General features: G+C 43.0%; 1 protein-coding gene across 1 annotated transcript; it reads right to left on the bottom strand.

Moving 5' to 3' along the window:
* Window positions 1–12,366: 12,366 nt before the first annotated feature.
* LOC131235619 (uncharacterized) lies at window positions 12,367–15,854 on the bottom strand. Its single transcript, XM_058232878.1, has 2 exons — window positions 15,471–15,854; window positions 12,367–12,378 (listed from the first exon to the last, which is right to left on the bottom strand). The coding sequence occupies exons 1-2, from the start codon at window positions 15,852–15,854 to the stop codon at window positions 12,367–12,369; spliced, it is 396 nt and encodes a 131-aa protein (XP_058088861.1).
* Window positions 15,855–18,937: the final 3,083 nt, after the last annotated feature.

The following is an 18,937-nucleotide window of genomic DNA, read 5'->3' as shown; positions in this document are numbered from 1 at the left end:
ATACTGGTGGGACGGGAGGTCTTTTGTAAACATGAGGACCCGTGCGTATCCTTCACGCAACTGGATGATTGGCTGAACTTACGCAGAACAATTGCCACTACCGGTTTCAATGGAAAACAGATATCCTTGTGTGGCTGGTGCGCACGCCACGAGTTGTATAGAGTTTCAATTTTTTGAGGTTTTGGATTTTGTCGCGTAACTAACTGAATGGATGGTTCAGATCATCCTTAGGGACGATCATGGTGGGCCACGACTCATCCCAGTGGACGGTCGTCCGTGAATGCGGAAGGAAGAAAGGATTTCCTTCACGTGAAATCTTGGCTAGCCTTTGTTTTGGTGATCCTCAGGAGTGTACACATTATGTGTACATGCACCACCAATGTGTGGGGCCTTCAGTGAGGATTAGTGAGATCCATACCGTCTGTCATGTTTTATGGGTCCTATTTAGGCCATCTGACTATGGGTGGTGCAAGATCAAAACTCAAGTGGCCTATGCTAATGGGGCACACCCCAAATCTAAACTACATATCGTTACAATGACGATTTTCATGGGCATTGGTGTAGCATGCGAGAGAGTTCCTTTTCCAAATCGGTCCTTCAGTTAGCAGGGTCCACTGAGGGTGGGGATCATCCCATATGGAGTGGTGAGATCTATTGATGCTAATCCTAATTGGAACGTGATTGATTTATTGATGCTGATCCTAGTTGGAACGTGATTGTTTTAGGAGGAAGAAACGGAGGTAGTTCTTTTTGAATTTGAATACATATTTCGGAAGGATTTCTATCTTGGAGAGTTGTGACTTACTGTAGCATTGAGTGGGGTCCACTTTAATGGCATTTCCATAGATCTAATCTGTTCATTAGTTTTGTAGGGTTGTTTTAGGCCAGGGGCCAAAATATGATGAGAATCCATTGATCATGTAACCCACACGCGGGGTAGGGAAGTGGGGTGAAACCCGTCATTCCGCTCGGTTTAGTCGCTGTAACAACAGCTAGCTTGTGCGGAAAAAATGCCAATCCTGTTTGATTAGGTGGGGTCCACTTGTGATGATCTTTCGGAGAATCCAAGCCATTCACCACTATTTGCATGTTGTTGTAGCCCACAGCCCCAAGTTTGAGTCAGATCCGCTTTCCAGGTGGGCCACACGATCTGTTAATACATTAAATGGTATTTAACGTCAAACCCCATGCACGTAGAAATTTGAATGAATTGATATTTTGTGAGAAGTTCACTTTACTACTTATAGTTGTACGATCCGCTCTGTTCATTGTGTTCCCCATACCCTGTTAGGATTAAGGTCCAAAAATGGGGCAGATCTGTTGATCGGGTGGGCCATACTATCCGATTCAAGCATCAATGGTGGCAAGTAATGGCATTCACTATTTACGAACTCGTCATCCATTTCTCAACCGGCATCCGACGCCTGTTATGTCGAAATGTGCCGTCCGAATGTCTTGAAATTTGACGAACATGCATCATTTTTCGTGCTCTTTCCTGTGATCCAGTTTGGGTCCCATCTCCCGAAGATGAAAAAAATATTCTTTTAATGGCTAATATACTGCAAAATTCTAAAATAATATTTGTACACCTCAAATCAACAAGTTACCGGGCAGTTTGGACTTAGAACCTAAGATCTTCATGATGATCCGTTTACTGTGATGTTCTTATGGCCCGTTTGGCAGATCCAAATATGACCGGGGGTCAGATGACTAGCTAAAAATAAGAGAACATAATGGTTAACACTCTTACTATGTATGTAGGTGGGTATACGGTCAGTTTCGTAAACGGATAATATGTAAAGCGGGTTTCAAGAGGATTAGGGGTAAAGCATGTGTATCGTCAGATTAGGGTGTCTTATTCACATGTGTAGGTTTCTCAGATTGTAATTCTAATGGTGAGTTAAGCATATTCATATGGTGTGAACAAGGTGAACGGATCAGAATCTTGATCTGATAAGTGTACGGACGGATGTAGAGATCAAGTAGCTAAATTAATGGGATCTAAGGGCTGAAATTTTATGTGTACGGTTGATTTATGATAATTAGACCCGGTATAAAATTTCACATGAAACAGATCATGAGAACCATGTGAATTTGAATTCAAGGTATAAGTTGATGGCATTTTTGTAATTATTGTTAATCTAAGAGTTTTGTGAAATTTAACAGTTCTACTTGGTTCTATGTCTATTTCTAAACAATTCTTACAAAATAACTTGCATCTAAATCATTATGGTTAAAGAGTTATTCACCGATTTAGTCGAGGGAAGGTACATGTATCCGACCACATGATCAACGGTCGGATGACTTGATTTATGGATGAAGGTCATTCCCAGTGGTCAGATTCAGGTTTGAGGATAGATGCAAGGTGAGAATAGTTAAATTGGTATCGTACTCATATATATGGTAGACTAAATTTATGGTAACACCCGAGGACTTTCAATACTTGGGTATTGAAAAGTTCGGGGTGTTACAAAAAGAAAATATAGATTGGTAAAAATATAAATATACTAATGAAAGCATGTGCACTTAATAACTGCAAGCCTCCGTACAAAGCCGTCATTGTAAATTAGAATATGTTCACAAATGACTGGCCCATTTCTAATATCTTTTGGTTAAGAATTACAGATATGTTACTCTCTAGCTTCAGGAATTCTGATGGAATGGAACCATTCGATCTTTGCCATGCACAATTCAAACAACCCCAGCTGTCCAAGCTCGTCCGGAATGCTACCAACCAGTTCATTGTTGTTCAATTGCCTGTAGAAGGAAACTATCAGAAATAATTTACACACAAATATTCCCGAAATGGAAATTTTATTTTAAAGTAAGAACCCTCACAGATAGCTTAGCTTGGACATGTTCCCCAATTCAGGTGGAATTGGCCCAGTGAGCTTGTACTGTGTAGGTACCTAGGAAGAATAAACAGGAAACACCATGACCAATGATGAAGAAAATCCCTATTGCATGAATACTGAAGCTATGAAATAAATATCATGAAATCTAACAATTATTGCTGACATTTTTCTGAAAATACAGAAAACAGAAAAAAATAATAATAATAATAATAATGAATAAAATAGGGTTTTAGATCGCATGATGTTCACTCCCCAAGTATAGGGTTGTGATGTAGTAATAAACTCGGTAAGACCGAGGTCGAATTCCAAGGGACTGAAACCTGTACGTATCCTGAAAATAACTAGAACTAGAAAAAGATGAAATTTAAATCAGGTGGATTTGAGGAATAATGATGAAATAGTAAAATATGTAGAATTCAAAGGTAGGAAACTAGGGATTCAGAGGATCCACTTGTAAAGATCAAGGAGATCTTTATGCCTGCTTCAAAAATCATGGAACTTAAACTGAACTTCCTCTGATATAATTTTAAAGGGATGGAAGGTATATGAATTAGAATGGATTCCATCACCAAACCATGCCCAGGAGACAAAGTCAACAACAGAATTAAACTAATTATCAACCAATCAGATGATTATGAAGGTTAAGAAGGGTACTGTCATCCAACCATGCCCAGGAGACGAAGGCGAACAACGGGGCTTCCTGACGCCATAATAAAATAAGTCATTGCAAACCCATTGTACTTTCAGTCACAACCGGCCATTAAAAACTACAAATATTCCCATAATAAAATTAAATAAAAAATCCATTCAATCTAAACAAAAGGTACATGCATCAAGTTCTCCCATCACGCTACAAGCTTCACCTCTTAGCCCTAGCTAAGAGGTTCAGCCACACATAGACATAACGGGGCTTATCTCTTAGAAAAATAAAGTAGAAACAAAAAGGAAAAAATACAAACTCCTCTCCCTTTCTCTGTCTATCCACGTTCAAGCCAACCGTCCATCCCCCTCTTCACTTCTCTCTCTTCCTTTCTTATAGGTGGTGGCTTTCGTGCATGGAGAAGCGCTGGAGCATGCATACAGCAGCCTGCGGTCCTCCGTATCCCACAAGTCAGTTTACACCACTGACTCGGTTTCGTAGTCGGTGAGCAACATGCGCAGAGGACCCGTGCTCAACCGCGTTTGGCATAATAGCCGATCCGTTTCGAACATCTAATCCATTTGTCCTTCTTGGTGGTGGTCAATTGCCTCAGGGGAAGGATTTGGTCGGCTAGGATCGTCAGTCCGATCCTCACCAAGATTGTAGAACGGCTCGGGTCTTTCGGTTACGCGTAATAGAGCTTGTGCACTTCTTGCGATGTGATGTCGGTGGAGTCCATGATCGAGTTCGGTTGAGAAATCCACACCGTGCATTGAAATCCTTGCGAAAAACCATTCGGGAATGGTGATTTTTGGAGTGAAATTGGTGGGGTACACAAGATCTTTTACTCCGCCGTCCATCCTACGTTTAACGGCTGGGATCGTGAAGGCGCTTGCATAGTGGCAAAAAGACACCTAGGCGTTGGTCTTGGCCATCTTATAAGACATGTGAACGGGTCGGATCATCGAACTGAGTAGCGAGTGGGGCCCACTGCTGAAAAATGGACGGACAGCGTCCGTCCGCTGTTGCTGCGGAAGAAGAAGATGGGTCAGCCCGTCTTTGACCGGGCTGACCGTCCGGTGCACGGCTGGTGCGTGTACACTATATACATGCACTATACATGTAGGGTCCACTGTGATGTTTGTGAGACATCTACTCCGTCCATTTGCTGTGTTACTCCATTTAAGGCGTTGAGAACAAAATTGAAGCATTTTCAGATGCCAGGCGGGCCCCAAATCACTGATTTATGGGCTGATCTGTCCGTTAGGCCACTTTCAGAGGGATCCAATGGCTGAAATTTGACGTGTACGGTTAGTTTTTGGTCCTCGAGCCATGTATAAAGTTTCGAGACGAACAGATGATGAAAACCTAGTGATCTTGCATTTTGGCTGACTTTCAGGCCGCTTGAGCTTCAGTTTCTCAATTTTTGCGGATCCCTGGCATGTAATTTCATCGATCTTGGTCCCCTGGAGTCCATCCCTTGCCTTTGGTGTCATCAGAGCGTTAAATCCATGGTTTAGATACCCTTTTTCAGTCCATGCTCGTAAATAAACCCTGCATCACAAACACGATTAAATCGGGCCATTGAACGGTATCATGCTTATAAATCCAGGTAATAATTGGGTCTGATATGCAATATTTGACCCACAACATATGACCAAAAATCAAAAAACCACATTTTCCTTATTGGCATGGAAAGAAAATGCAGTAAAATGAAATGAAACTAAATCTCATAAAAGAACATCAAAGCATCTGATTTATTAGACAAAATGCTTGTTGAATTTCGACTTCTCTGAAAATTCACTAGATGGAGCATTGCTTAAAAAAAGGCCAAAACCCTAATTTCCAAACAAATCACATCAGAGTCGAAGAGAGATCTCCGAAAGGGGCCAATCTCAGAAACTCCAAAGCAAATTCCTACAAATCCAACCACAACTCATACACAATACGCAAAAAATAAAACCTTTGAGATTTCTCCCACATCTACCGCATCCAAAACCTAACTCTCCCCGACGAAATCAAAACCGATTTCCAGAAACTCGGCAATTCCGGCAAAAACACACAAAATGCAGTAAAAATTTTAAAAAAAGGGCACAAGATTGAATTTTCCGAAACTTTTTCCCACCAAACGCATCAAAACCCAACCATTCCTACCAAAAAAAAAAACCCTAGCGATTCCCACCACAATTTCGAGAGGAACCGACACTCCAAGAGCCACGAAACCCTAGCGATTCCCTTCTTCAATCAGTGATGAATGGTCGAAGAAATGGGAAGAAATGCCAGATTGCACGGTGAATAACACAGATTGAAGGGAGATTCGTATGTACTTGACGATGTCGAGATCGATTGAAGATCAGATCTTCCATTTTTACATTTTTTTCATCTTCCTTTCCTTTTCTTGCTACGATCTATCCCTTCCTCTCTCTCTCTCCTTTTTCTTTTCTTCTTTCCATTTTTCTCGTTTCGTTCGGGTAAAAACCTACCGATAGCCAGGCTCTCGCTCTCTCTCACTTTTAGCCTCGGTTCTAGGCAAGTGAGGCTAAAAAGTAGGGCGCAGATCAGGTACTACCCCCTCCTGTTCTGGGCTCGGTACGGGCGGAGGCCCCACGGACCACTAAGGAGACGTGTTACTTTTATCCACACCGTCCATCCATTTTTCTATATCATTTTAAAGTATTGGATAAAAAATAAGGCAGATGAAAGGCTTAAGTAGACTACACCATAAGGAGAAGCGGTGCTAAGGACGCCCACCATTGAAACCTTCGTAGGGTCCACCGTGCCATTTATTTTCCATCCAACCTGTTGATATGGTTATATATACTTAGATGAGGTGAAAAAATAAATATCATACTGATCTATAACTTCCGTGGCCCTGAGAATTTTTCAATGGTAGGAATTTAATCCCCACTGTGTGGTCCATTTAAGACTTGATTCTGTCTTATTTTTTGTCCAGTATTCTAAAATGATATGAAAAAAATGGATGAATGGTGTGGGTAGAAGTCATACATCATGGTGGCCGCTCGCTGGCCCGTGGGGCCTTTGTCTGTCCCAATAAGTAGACTTTTAGTGTCGCTTTTATGCAAATAAGGTAAAATGGTAGACTTTTGGCCTCAGTTCCTGTGCAACTAAGGCTAAAAGTTAGACTTTTGGCCTCGGTTCCTATGCAACTGAGGCTAAAAGGTAGACTTTTCGCCTCGATTCTTATACTTGTCACCTCGGTTCTGCTAAAAGGTAGATTTTTTGCCTCAGTTCCTATGTAACCGAGGCTAAAAGGTAGACTTTTCGCCTCGGTTCCTATGCAACTGAGGCTAAAAAGTTGGCTTTTGGCCTCGGTTCCTATGCAACTGAGGCTAAAAATTAGACTTTTTGCCTCGGTTCTTATGCAACTGAGACTAAAAGGTAGACTTTTTGCCTCGGTTCCTATGCAACTGAGGCTAAAAAGTAGACTTTTCGCCTCAGTTCACATGCAACTGAGGCTAAAAAGTAGACTTTTCACCTCGGTTGTCAAGGAACTGAGGCTAAAAGTTCATTTTTTGCCTCAGTTCCTATATAACTAAGGCTAAAAAGTAGCTTTTCGCCTCAGTTCCTATGCAACTAAGGCTAAAAATGAACTTTTAGCCTCAGTTCCTTAGCAACCGAGGTTAAAAAACACATTTAGCCTCCATTTTTTCAACTGAGGCTAAAAAATTGTGGCTAAAGGCCTATTTTCTTGTAGTGGTGTTTAATCAAATAGCAACAGCCAATTTGGCACATACCCAATGGGAAAGTAGGGAAAGTAGACTAATCAACCAATGAACTAGTCTCTTGATTATAGTTCCAAGACTTGCAGACTGGACTCGAAACCAGTCTCGAAACTCGTCCAACTCGGTGAGATTTTGAGCTGAATCACTGGTGGGGTTGGCTAGGGCAAAGAAAAGGAAATGGAATTTGAGAGGGAGGTAGGGAGGGTCAATCTAGATAGGGCGAAAAAAGGTAAAGAAATGGAATTTAGCGTGTGTGTGTGTCTATATATATATATATATATATATATATATATATATATATATATATAAGTCGAGCTGAACCAAACTGAGTTGAGCTTCGAGCCAAGTTGAATCAAGATATATATATATATATATATATATATATATATATATATATATATATATATATATATATATAAGTCGAGCTGAACCAAACTGAGTTGAGCTTCGAGCCAAGTTGAATCAAGCTCGGGTCAGCTTGAGGCTCGACTCGGCTTGAACCCAACTTTCGATCTGAGCCGAGTCGTGTGAGTAACCGAGTCAGCTCAGTTCATGTACAGGTCTATACTCAATCCATCCATCAAGTGAGCCTTCTCAGCTCAATTCAAAATTCCGTGAGACAAACCAAGGGGAGGGAGGTAAAATGACTCCATGAACCTCTAAACTTGATGAGTTGCCGGCCCTCATTTTGGGACAGTAATCCAGACATGAATCTGTACGTGGTGCTCCCCACGGCGTCGTGCACCTTAATTGCTAATACTGGCGATTTTTTTAATTAGCTCCGGGGTTCAACAATGAGGGACCACCTATGGAGGGAGTGGATGTCATAAATAAGATGACATGGTCCAGCAAGAGTGATGAGGATACCGGTGCTCCTTTTGAACCTATGCTTCATTGATTTGGAGGTGCATGGCGGATGTACCGGGTATTATGAATTCTTTTATTTGCACTATTGTACTACATTACAGCCGTAAATTGCAATTCAAATAGGCCCAATACATTTTCGTTTATATCAACAAAATTACATATGGTTTTCTCCCACCTTTCAAGGGAAAAAACTGCAATTCAAATAGGCCCTAATTTTTATACACAGGTCCATTCTATGCATGACAATGACAATGGAATCATCATTTAAAATAGCAAGGCCTTTAGAATTAGCATCCACTGGCTTTATATATATATATATATCTCGATGTACGGCTATTAGCGGTCCGAATCCTGTACTGCTATTAGCGCATGCTCGTGTCGGTGATCAGTTGTCTATTCTAAATCTGATTTGCATCCATCATTATTATACCCTTCGTTCAAATTCTCATGACAGTTCATCAACCAGCCTTCCTTGGCGGTGCGAATCATGTGCAGGGAATTTAGAGACTTAGATGATAAGATGAGCCCTACAGTTTGCATATATGCAACATTTCAATGGCTCAGGAGCACCTTGTTAGGTGCAAACGGAAGATGGTTTTCCAGCATTGATGTTACCATCGGCAGTGAGCCTGATAAAATGATGTAGAGTGGGTCGCAGACACTTTCATGACCAAGATGGACCAGAGAAGGCCCGATCGATTGGATCGATGTGGAAGTGACCAAGACCGTAAGAACCTTAAAATAGGCATATTTTGCAAACCTGAATGATTTTTTCGACATACCATATATGATTTTGCGGTAGGAGAAGCTACTTTATCCAACCAACCTAGATGTGCAAGGTTTCCCACATTGGATTTGTTAGATTCCATCAAATCGACGGTCGAAAGTTCTTTTTAATTTCATTTTTACTATTTATAATAAGTTTTAATTCGATCATAACTCTTAATCCTTTGAGCTTTAATTATGCCCAACATGAAAAGGGCTTAGAAAAATTATGAGAATGACGTGGCTAGGCCAAATTGGACACTTACTATTTTTGGCCGAAAACCATGAAGTCTAGTGGAAATCACCACCGTATATTATAAATAGTAAGTTTATTATTTATAGTAAGTTTGTTTTCTACACTGACTGTTAAGCCTTAAAGTTTATTAATAATTAGGATAACGTGAATCGTGTGCGTGATAGATAGGTTGCCTTTTTACAGTAATTCATGTTTGTTCTGAAGCACAACTTAAAACAATAGAACAAGGTAGCTGATGCACTTAACTATCGTGCATCACTACTTGTTACAACGAGCAACTAGTCAACTTGATGGCTCATCGAATCTCCACGACTCGACGTGACTTGAACCAAGTCACTCATCTCCTGAAGAGGGATTTCATTAAAATGAATAGGGTGGACGTGAGACTCTAACTCCTTGCATCAACAATGGGAAGCAATGTGCTTAACAGTGAGCTATCTATGTTGTTATTGGTTTAAGTTATGTATTGCTTACCTCAAATTTAACTTTTTTAAATATCAATTTACATTCCTAATATTTTCAATTTACAACAATTGAACATAGAGTTAAGTTTGGTTGAGTATTTGAGTCAATCCTACCCAGCTGAACATCAACTTGAGTCGATTTTTTTGGGGTTTTTGAACTATTCACTTGAATGCCCAAGTTGCAATTCCTAAATGAGATTTTCTGGATGTGGCCAATTTAAGAGGTGATCCATCACTAAGAGGGTCTAGATCAATAGGCGCCGGCACTGATTAGATGAGAGAGAATAAAAAGAATCTTTTGCTCCAATTTTACACAAATATATATATATATATATATATATATATATATATATATATATATATATATATATATATATATATGTATATTCCTTTTGTTCTTGATGATCCAATTTTCCTATAAATAATCACAAGCTATGGTACGAAGAATAATGATGGGCGGCACTTTTAATTTATTAGAATTTGAATATTGATTTAGGTAGCTAGTGACAGGTAACCTTAATTTAAAGGTTTCTCAAGTGTTTCCGGAAGGCAATGTGGTGGCAGATGGATTCTCAAGGATGGGGAGTTCAAGTTAGCCTAATAGGAGGTATCTTTGTAAGACCTTACCCCGAGTATTAATTTCGTTCCCCTAGGTCCCGCGGTCCTGCTGGTTGAATTCCGGCGACCCATGATCTGTGGATAGCGTTTGCGGTCATCCTTAAGTCACGTTATGTAGACCCAACCCGGATCGACTCGAAACCTACGCCATTACGACCGCATTGGCGCCGCGGTTCCAACGCCGCATTTCATGCATGAATCCGACGTGTGCATCTTGACTTATCGATCCGAGCATTTCTTTACCATGCATGATGTGATGGGATCTACTTACTAGCTTGCACATTTTTCAAGGTGGGCTCCACCTAGCAACATTTTCCTAAAAAGCCTATGCCTAGCCTACTCTACCTAGCTACTAACCCATCATAGCCTAGCCTAGGCTACCTTTCCTAGAGAGGTAATCAGATGTCTTGGGCTTCACCCCCAGCGCACCATCATTTGGTTGTTCTTCCCTAGCTTAGAGAGAAATGATTACCTAGATATACACTCTCATCTCTCTCTCTCTCTCTCTCTCTCTCTCTCTCTCTCTCTCTCTCTCTCTCTCATTCTTCCATTCCTCCTTTATTCCTCCATAGCCAAACGTCCAAGCTTCCCTCTCTACTCCAGCCCCTTCTTCCCTATTTTTCCCTCCATCTATGTAACGCCCCGGTTTTCAGAACCCGAGTACACGACTCGAATTCCAAGAACTCAGGAGTTAGTTAAAGATAATGGTAATCAATGAATAAATCAAAGTGCAGATAGTGGGAAAAGGGACATAATATATATCTGAACCAACATACAAACAATATTCTGGCTCACTTAGTTGGGGGCCAATTACAAAATCTCAGGTTTCTCGAATCCTAAATGTACTGAAATAAAAATAAATGGCTAATCTACTGATTCAGCCAAAAATAGATGGGTACCTCCTGTTGCAGTTCTTCATCATATAGTTTCTCCTCGACTACCACATCCTCTAGGCCTGCCGTATACTCATCAGCTCCTGAACCTATGTTCTCTGTACAGTTGAACATTGATGAATGAGTAGCGAACTCAGTGTGATCTCCCCTCAAGATTACACACCGGCGCCTTAAGCAAGAAATAGCAAAAACATACAAGTAATCCAAAACACAGTGGATACAATCTTGTTAGGTGCATGGATGTATGAAATGCAATCATCATCCCGGGGATGCTCATCTGTGCAGACAGTGGGCTTGCCACCCATGCAATCATCGAACTTGGGACACATCATCCAGTCGGAACAATACGTACATTAGGTACGATAGCAATAGATGCTGGTTTGTGCCATGTATGCATGATTAGCCAGTCCATTGTTAATCCGATTATACTCAGCCATTTTAAATAAGCTCACGATCACTACGGGGAGCGCATAGCCCAGCGTAGGCTGACAGTTCGGGCATAGTATCCTATGACTACCATCCCCGGCCCATAAGGTTACCGTCTTAGGGTGTATGTAGTACCCACCAACATGTGGTCAATCAATTCAATGTGAGGGGGGCCACCACCAATGCTGACTAGGGATGAAAGGTTGAAATCACCAAGTATGGTGATTAAAGCAGGACGACATGGATGGTTCAATGACGGGTAAACGGCAGTGTCGAAAAAGTTGTGAAATTCACACCAAATCGTTAGGTGAAATCACACATGGATGGTAAGCCCTATGGTCAAATATCAACAACCAAAACATCCATGTTAGGGGCCTACTCATATCACAACTAGTCCGACTACACCCTAAGCATGAACTCTTTGTTGCTTAGAACTTCCCGTGGAGAGATTTTAATAGTACGCATGTCATATTATCATAACAGCAGATATGAATTTTATCATAAATAGGGAATAGGAAACAACATATACACTCCTATCAAAGCACATTACTGAGTTAATGTAAAATACATATCATGAATGGTTGAATTATCCACTTAAGCAGTTCAGAGTTTATAATAAAGAGTCTAGTCAATAGTAAGCACGGAAATCATTTTGTTGAATATGGTCCATTTGCATTCACAATTTGTTATCGGTCTAACTAGCCATTTAAAACCTACAAAACTACTATTTCTGGCCTAGTTAAGGATGGAAAGCTTAAGGGGAAAGAAATCATCACCAAACAAAATGTAGAGTGCTTCTGGATGTAAGTTTCCTTGAGAAGATAGTGAATTTACACCACTCACGCAACTCCCTGTACAAATACGTTTATATTAGACAATGAGTCCCAATGTTTGGTATATGAGGATAGGTGGAGGGCCCTAACTAAGGTTATTTGGGCTGTACCGGCTCTACATGTGGACCCTAGATTCACCAGGTGGGCCTTACATGGTAACCTTCCAATGTAGTTCGGGAAATTCAATGTCGTGGTTTAGCAATGTCCCAAACCTTTTCCAGCATATCAGCACCATCCAAACATGGTCTACATAAATCAGCACTGCCCAACCGTTGTCCAGCACTAGACATCCACTGATGGATGGTTTGAACGCATTGTCCCTTAATGGACAGTCTGAATATGATTTCAGCGTCTGATGTGGCCCACTGAGATTGGAATCTCAGGTGGGCACATACTGCACTTGTGTTAGTGAAAACGGTCTACATTATGGGCCCGATTGTAGATGGGATGCAACCAAAGTCTTACGTCTGAAGAGACGGTTTGGATGTTTTGTTTGCTTTCTAACTATCGAGTGGACCGTTAGAATGAAGAATGATCAGTGGTTCAGATAGAGCAAACGGAACATCCAACGGTTAGGAATGTCGAACCAAGATGGTTTTCCTTTTTTGGATTACAGCCGCCATCCACAGTGAGCCCCTGATTTGGACCGTTGGATTGTATGTATTCCATGTTTGTGGAGCCTATGAAGTTTTGGATTATTTTTACTGGTTGGTTTCAATGGCTTGGATGGTGGGATCCATGCCTATGGTTATTGTGTTGTGGCCCATTGGGATTTTAGAGGAGGCTGATTTTGGATAGTCACGGCCCAACGTAGGCTATAGGAGCCAATGATAGGAGAAAACACCAAGCTAGGTGCGGCCCACTGAGATTGATGGTGTGGTCCACTGAGATTGGAATCTCAGGTGCGGCCCGCTGAGATTGATGGTGTGGCCCACTGAGATTGGAATCTCAGGTGCGGCCCACCTGCATTCGTGCAGGGCCCATACCAGCCTACCAGTGTCATGGTGAGGCCCATCGCCAGTGCAGCCCACCTGCATTTGGTGAGGCCCACATTTGGCGCAGCCCATCAGCTGCAACGTGAAACAATGAAAAGAAAAACGGCCTCCTTGCCACACCGTTAGAGGTCACTTCCGGCCTGGTTTTTGGCTCAACCACGGTCCTTCCCTAGCCGTTGTTTTCCCACCCATTCCAACATTCAACCAGCGGCATGGTGGCTGCCATTCTTGCCATCAAGGAACTGCCGAACTAAAGCCATTGATTGGCTCAGCTTTGACATGAACCATGGCCACCGTCCGACCAGTCATCCTAGCTCAAAACAGAGCTCGTAAAAGGCCTGTCTTCTGCCTAATAGATGGCCACCGTTGGGTCTGATTTCAGCGCCAAGGTACTGTCGCATGGCCTGCCTTCAGTCCAAAACAGGGACCAAGCTTACTGTTTCCTCATACCTACTCACAGCCATTGATTGGCTGGTCTCCAACCTGAATTTGAGCCGGTTTCGAAGCTCTACAGAGAGCTCAAACAAAGCTTCAAATGGCCCTGCAATCATGGCCATTGCTTGGCCTGATTTGTGGATTGAAACGGAGCTGCTGCTTTAGCATTGTTTCGACCCAAAACGTAGCCATTACCTGGCATCGTCTTGGTCCAAATCATGCTCATTTTTGGGCTATATTCGACCCTCATCTAAACCCTGCCTGAGAGCTACTTTTAAGCTTCCGACAGGGCCTGATTCGAGGCTGTTTTCCCTCCATGGATTTTAACAGAGGTTCGGCCCAGTTTACAGCCATGGTAAGGGCTGAACCGGACCTTCCTTTCGATTACAGATGGGTATAGCTGATAGGTGGTCACCTAGTATTAGCTCTTAGAGAAGTCACGGCCCACCCCGCTTCTTTCTCAACTGCGTCAAGCAACAACAGGGCAGTCGGCCCTCTCAGTCCATACTTTCTTTCTCCTCTCTACACTTTCTTTCATCCTCTCTTTCTCTTTCTCTCAGTGCAAATCCCTAAGGCTACAGGGCCCTTTATATAGAGGGAGAGAGAGACGAGGGACAGGTGAGATGGCTCCTACGGCTGACGGCCGAGATTTTCTCCAGCCGTTGTGTTTCCCAAAGAGGTAAGTTCTCTCTCTGCTTTCTTCTAGCAGACCTTTGTCTAGCCAGTTCCAGAGAGAAAGGAGCATCGCCTTCCCTTGGAGGTCGGACGGTTGGGATGGCACGATCGGGCCAATCATGAACCGTCCAAACGATCCCAGATAGGTCTCATACAGCGGATATCTGCCACGTGTAATACACTAGATGGTTGCAACACGTCTCTTTTGTCCGTTTATGAGGGCCCAAAAGCCTATACGGTTTTGATCGTATGGGCCCTACAAAGAGTTTGAACGGACCAGATGGCCCGGAAAGTGATCATGGTGGGTCACTTAGGGGCTCAAAGATCGATTGCTTGGACCTCTGTTTTGGCAGGAGAGGACCTGATTCTCTCGGTTTCAAATAAGGCTCGGTTAAAGCTCCTTTGACCGAGCCCCATGTCCATGTGTATGTCGTGTGTACGTACATGGAGTGCACGCGCGCTTCGTGAGGGGCCCATCATGATGGTTGTGTCAAATCCATTCTGACCATTCGCATTTGGGGACACTCCAGGGGGATCCTAGCCCACTTTGGGCCAATAGTGAGGCCTTGGTGGGCCGTTACACTCTTCTTTGGGCCATTATCAGCCCAAATGACGCGATCTGTAGATTGGGTGGGCCTGATACTTGTTTTCAACGGTTAATATAAGGTACTGGTTATGATGAAGGCTTCATTTGTCACTAACTAACTTTCATGTGTTGGTAACAAGTGTGTGGTGATAGTATCCATTGACTTTAGGGCTTTTAATTTAGAGTGTTCAGATAACCTTACCCTCTCGAATGTCGTAGGGTGCATTCTGGCTCTCAGAGTCTTGGATGGATGGCCTTAGTTTTGACCGGAATCCCCACCCTGCATGAGTCATGTTTGAGTCGATTGATTATTTTAATCTGATTTAGGTTGAGGTGGGTTTAACAGGTAACACTCGTGTACCAAAGGTACGGGGTGTTACAGTTTACCCCCCTAAAAAAAATTTCACCCTCGAAATTACCTGTGGTGTGTCACTGAACAGGTGAGGGCACATTTTCCTAACTTCTGCTTCTCGTTCCCATGTCACTTCTTCTTTCCCGTGGTATGTCCAAAGAACCTTGACTAGTGGTATTGTCTTTGTCCGTAGGACATGCTCCTTGTGGTCCAAGATACGGATAGGTTCATCGGTGTAGGAGGCATTATCTGTAAGCTCGATCTGCTCCCAACTAACGATGTGCGACTCGTCTGGTGTATATTTCTTCAACATAGATATGTGAAAGACGTTGTGGATACCGGCCAGTGCAGTAGGTAGCGCAAGGCGGTATGCTACGGCTCCCACATGATCTAAAATCTCGAAAGGCCTGATGAAACACGGTGCTAACTTCCCTTTCTTTTTGAACCTCATTAGACCCTTCATAGGCTACACTTTCAGGAATACGTGGTTACCAACTGCAAACTCCAGATCGCGACGTCGGTTATCCGCATAGCTTTTCTGTCTGCTTTGGGCGGTACGTAGACGTTTTCTGACCACGTCAATGACCTAAGTAGTAGCCTGAACCAGCTCGGGACCCAACAAGCTTCTTTCTCCTATTTCTGCCCAACATTGAGGGGCTTGGCAAGGGCGACCATAGAGAGCCTCATACGGTGGCATGCCTATGTTGGACTGGAAACTGTTATTATACGCGAACTCTGCTAGCGCAAGGTGATCATCCCAGTTGCCCTGAAAGTCTAGGACGCTTGCTCTCAGCATATCTTCTAAGATCTGGTTCACCCTTTCAGTCTGTCCGTCTGTCTGAGGGTGAAACATCGTACTGAACTTGAGTTCCATGCCCAATTCTTCTTGCAGCCTCTTCTAGAAGGCAGAAGTAAATCTGGAGTCTCGATTTGATATAATTTCCTGCGGAACTCCATAGGATTGCACGACTTCCCGGATATATAACCTTGTCAAACTATCGGTGGAATTTGTCGTGTGAATTGGGAGGAATCTAGCAGCTTTTGTCAATTGATCAATAATGACCCAGATCGAGTCATGTTTCCTCTACGTCCTAGGAAGACTAGATATAAAGTCCATAAAAATGTTGTCCTATTTCCATTCGGCTAAAGGTAGTGGCTGAAGGAGGCTAGCAGGCTTGCGATGCTCGGCCTTGATCTTTTGGCACACCATGCACTTCACCACAAAGTCGGCGATATCTCTCTTCATATTGCTCCACCAGTACTATCTTTTAACATTGTTGTACATCTTGGTACTTCATGGGTGGATAGCTAACTTGGAATGGGGGGCTTCTACCATTACTTCCTTCCTCAATTCGGCGTTGTTTGGGACACATATTCATCCCTAATACCGAAGACCCCCATCATCACCAACCCTCCAGTCAGGCATCTCTTCATTCTTACACCTTTCTTTCATCTTGACGAATCATTCATCCTGGTCTTGTATGGAGATCATGTGTCGGACCAAGGTTGGCTCTGCAGTTAACAGAGCTACGTAGGCATCAGGTTCGTCGAGGGTGAGCTGGATATCAAAGTCCTACACAAATTCTACATTTCCTACTCCTTGATCATCAGGGTGGCTAACAGCTCGTGCTTCTTCTTCCGACTTAGAGCATCGGCCACGGAGTTTGCCTTGCCAGGGTGGTATGAGATTTTGAAGTGAAAATCTTTAAGAGTCTCCATCCACCAATGTTGGTGCACGTTCAAGCCCTTCTGCGTGAATATGTACTTCAGGCTCTTGTGATCACAAAATAACTAAAAATCTTCTCCATATAAGTAATGCCTCCATATCTTCAAGGCAAATACCACAGCTGCTAATTCCAGGTCGTGAGTCAGGTAGTTTTCCTCGTGCTTCTTCAATTGGTGAGAGGCGTAGGCAATCACTTTGTTGTTCTTCATCAGAACGCAACCGAGTCCCAACTTCGAGGCATCCTTGTATACCACGAACGTCTCCCCTTCTTATGGGAGAGTGAGTACTGGCGTAGAAGTTAATCCCATCTTTAACTCCTAGAATGCTACCTCCTCATTCTCGTCCCATGTGAATTAAGCATTTTTCTTTGTCAATTGCATGAGCGGTCGCGCGATCCTGAAGAAATCCTTAATAAAGCATCGGTAGTACCCGGCCATGCCCAGGAAACTCTGAACCTCAGTCACTATAATGGGCTGCTCCCACTTAGATACTGTTTCCACCTTAGCCAAGTCGACCACTATTCCTCCTGCCTTTACTACGTGCCCTAAGAATTTTACTTCCTACCCCAAAACTCGCATTTGGATAACTTAGCGTACAATTGGTTATCCTTTAGCGTACTTAGGACAATATGTAGATGTTGTTTATGCTCCTCTTGGCTCTTGGAGTAGACCAAGATGTCATCGATGAACACAATTACGTACCGGTCTAGGTAAGGCATGAAAACTCGGTTCATAAGGTCCATAAAAACTGCCGGAGCATTGGTGAGACCGAAAGACATTACCAGGAATTCGTAGTGCCTATAATGAGTTTTGAAGGCCGTCTTCGGGATGTCATGATCTCTAATCTTCAACTGGTAATATCCCGAACGCAAGTCGATCTTAGAGAAGTACTTGGCGTCTTTCAACTGATCAAATAGATCATCGATACGTTGTAGGGGATATCTGTTCTCAATCGTCACATTGTTCAGTCTCCTGTAGTCTATACAGAGACACATCGACCCGTCCTTCTTGACAAAGAGGACCGGTGTTCCCTAAGGAGAAACGCTGGGACAGATAAAGTCCTAAGCTATCAGCTTGTCAATCTGACTCCTCAACTCCTCCATCTCGCAAGGAGGCATGTGAAATGGAGGGAGTGATATAGGAGCAGTCCCTGACTTAAGGTCAATGCAGAAATTTATCACCCTCCTCGGGGGTAATCCTGGTATTTCTTAAAATACTTCGGGAAAATCTCAGACTACTGGTATCTGCCTAATGATATCTTCTACTGACTTAGCTTCCTCTAGAGATTATAAGCTCACAAATTCTCGGCATCTGCCCCTCCCTCTCAAAGTGAAAGAGGCATGCCCTAAGATGGAGATAGTCACTATTTTGTCGCGACAATCCATGACCGCACACACCAACGTGAGCCAGTCCATCCAAAGGATGACGTCAAATTACCTGACAGGCATGACAATTAGGTCCACAGCAACCTCATGATTTGCGAGCGTGATGGGACATGCTCTACACATCTTATCTGTTTTTATAAATTTACCCATAGGGGATGCTACAACTAAGGGGGCATGCATCCGAGTTGTGTTCAGTTCTAATTTAGATGTAATAGCAGAATCAATGAAAGAAAGATTTGCACCAGAATCAAATAAAATGAGTACAGGGGTACCGTTAATGTGGGCGGTACCATGAATGGTCTGAAGGGGGTCCTGTTCGGCCTCTGTGGCAGCAACAGTATACACTCATGCTAGGGGAGCCCTATGCTGAGCTGGGGGCCCCTGTCTGGGCTGCTGAGGCTTGGGCGTTGCCATCTGGTTTCGC

The sequence above is a fragment of the Magnolia sinica genome, chromosome 19 (assembly GCF_029962835.1).
Source record: "Magnolia sinica isolate HGM2019 chromosome 19, MsV1, whole genome shotgun sequence".
Classification (NCBI taxonomy): Eukaryota; Viridiplantae; Streptophyta; class Magnoliopsida; order Magnoliales; family Magnoliaceae; genus Magnolia; species Magnolia sinica.
The sequence above is the reverse complement of the archived record's forward strand: the minus strand, read 5'-3'. Positions and strand labels throughout refer to the sequence as shown.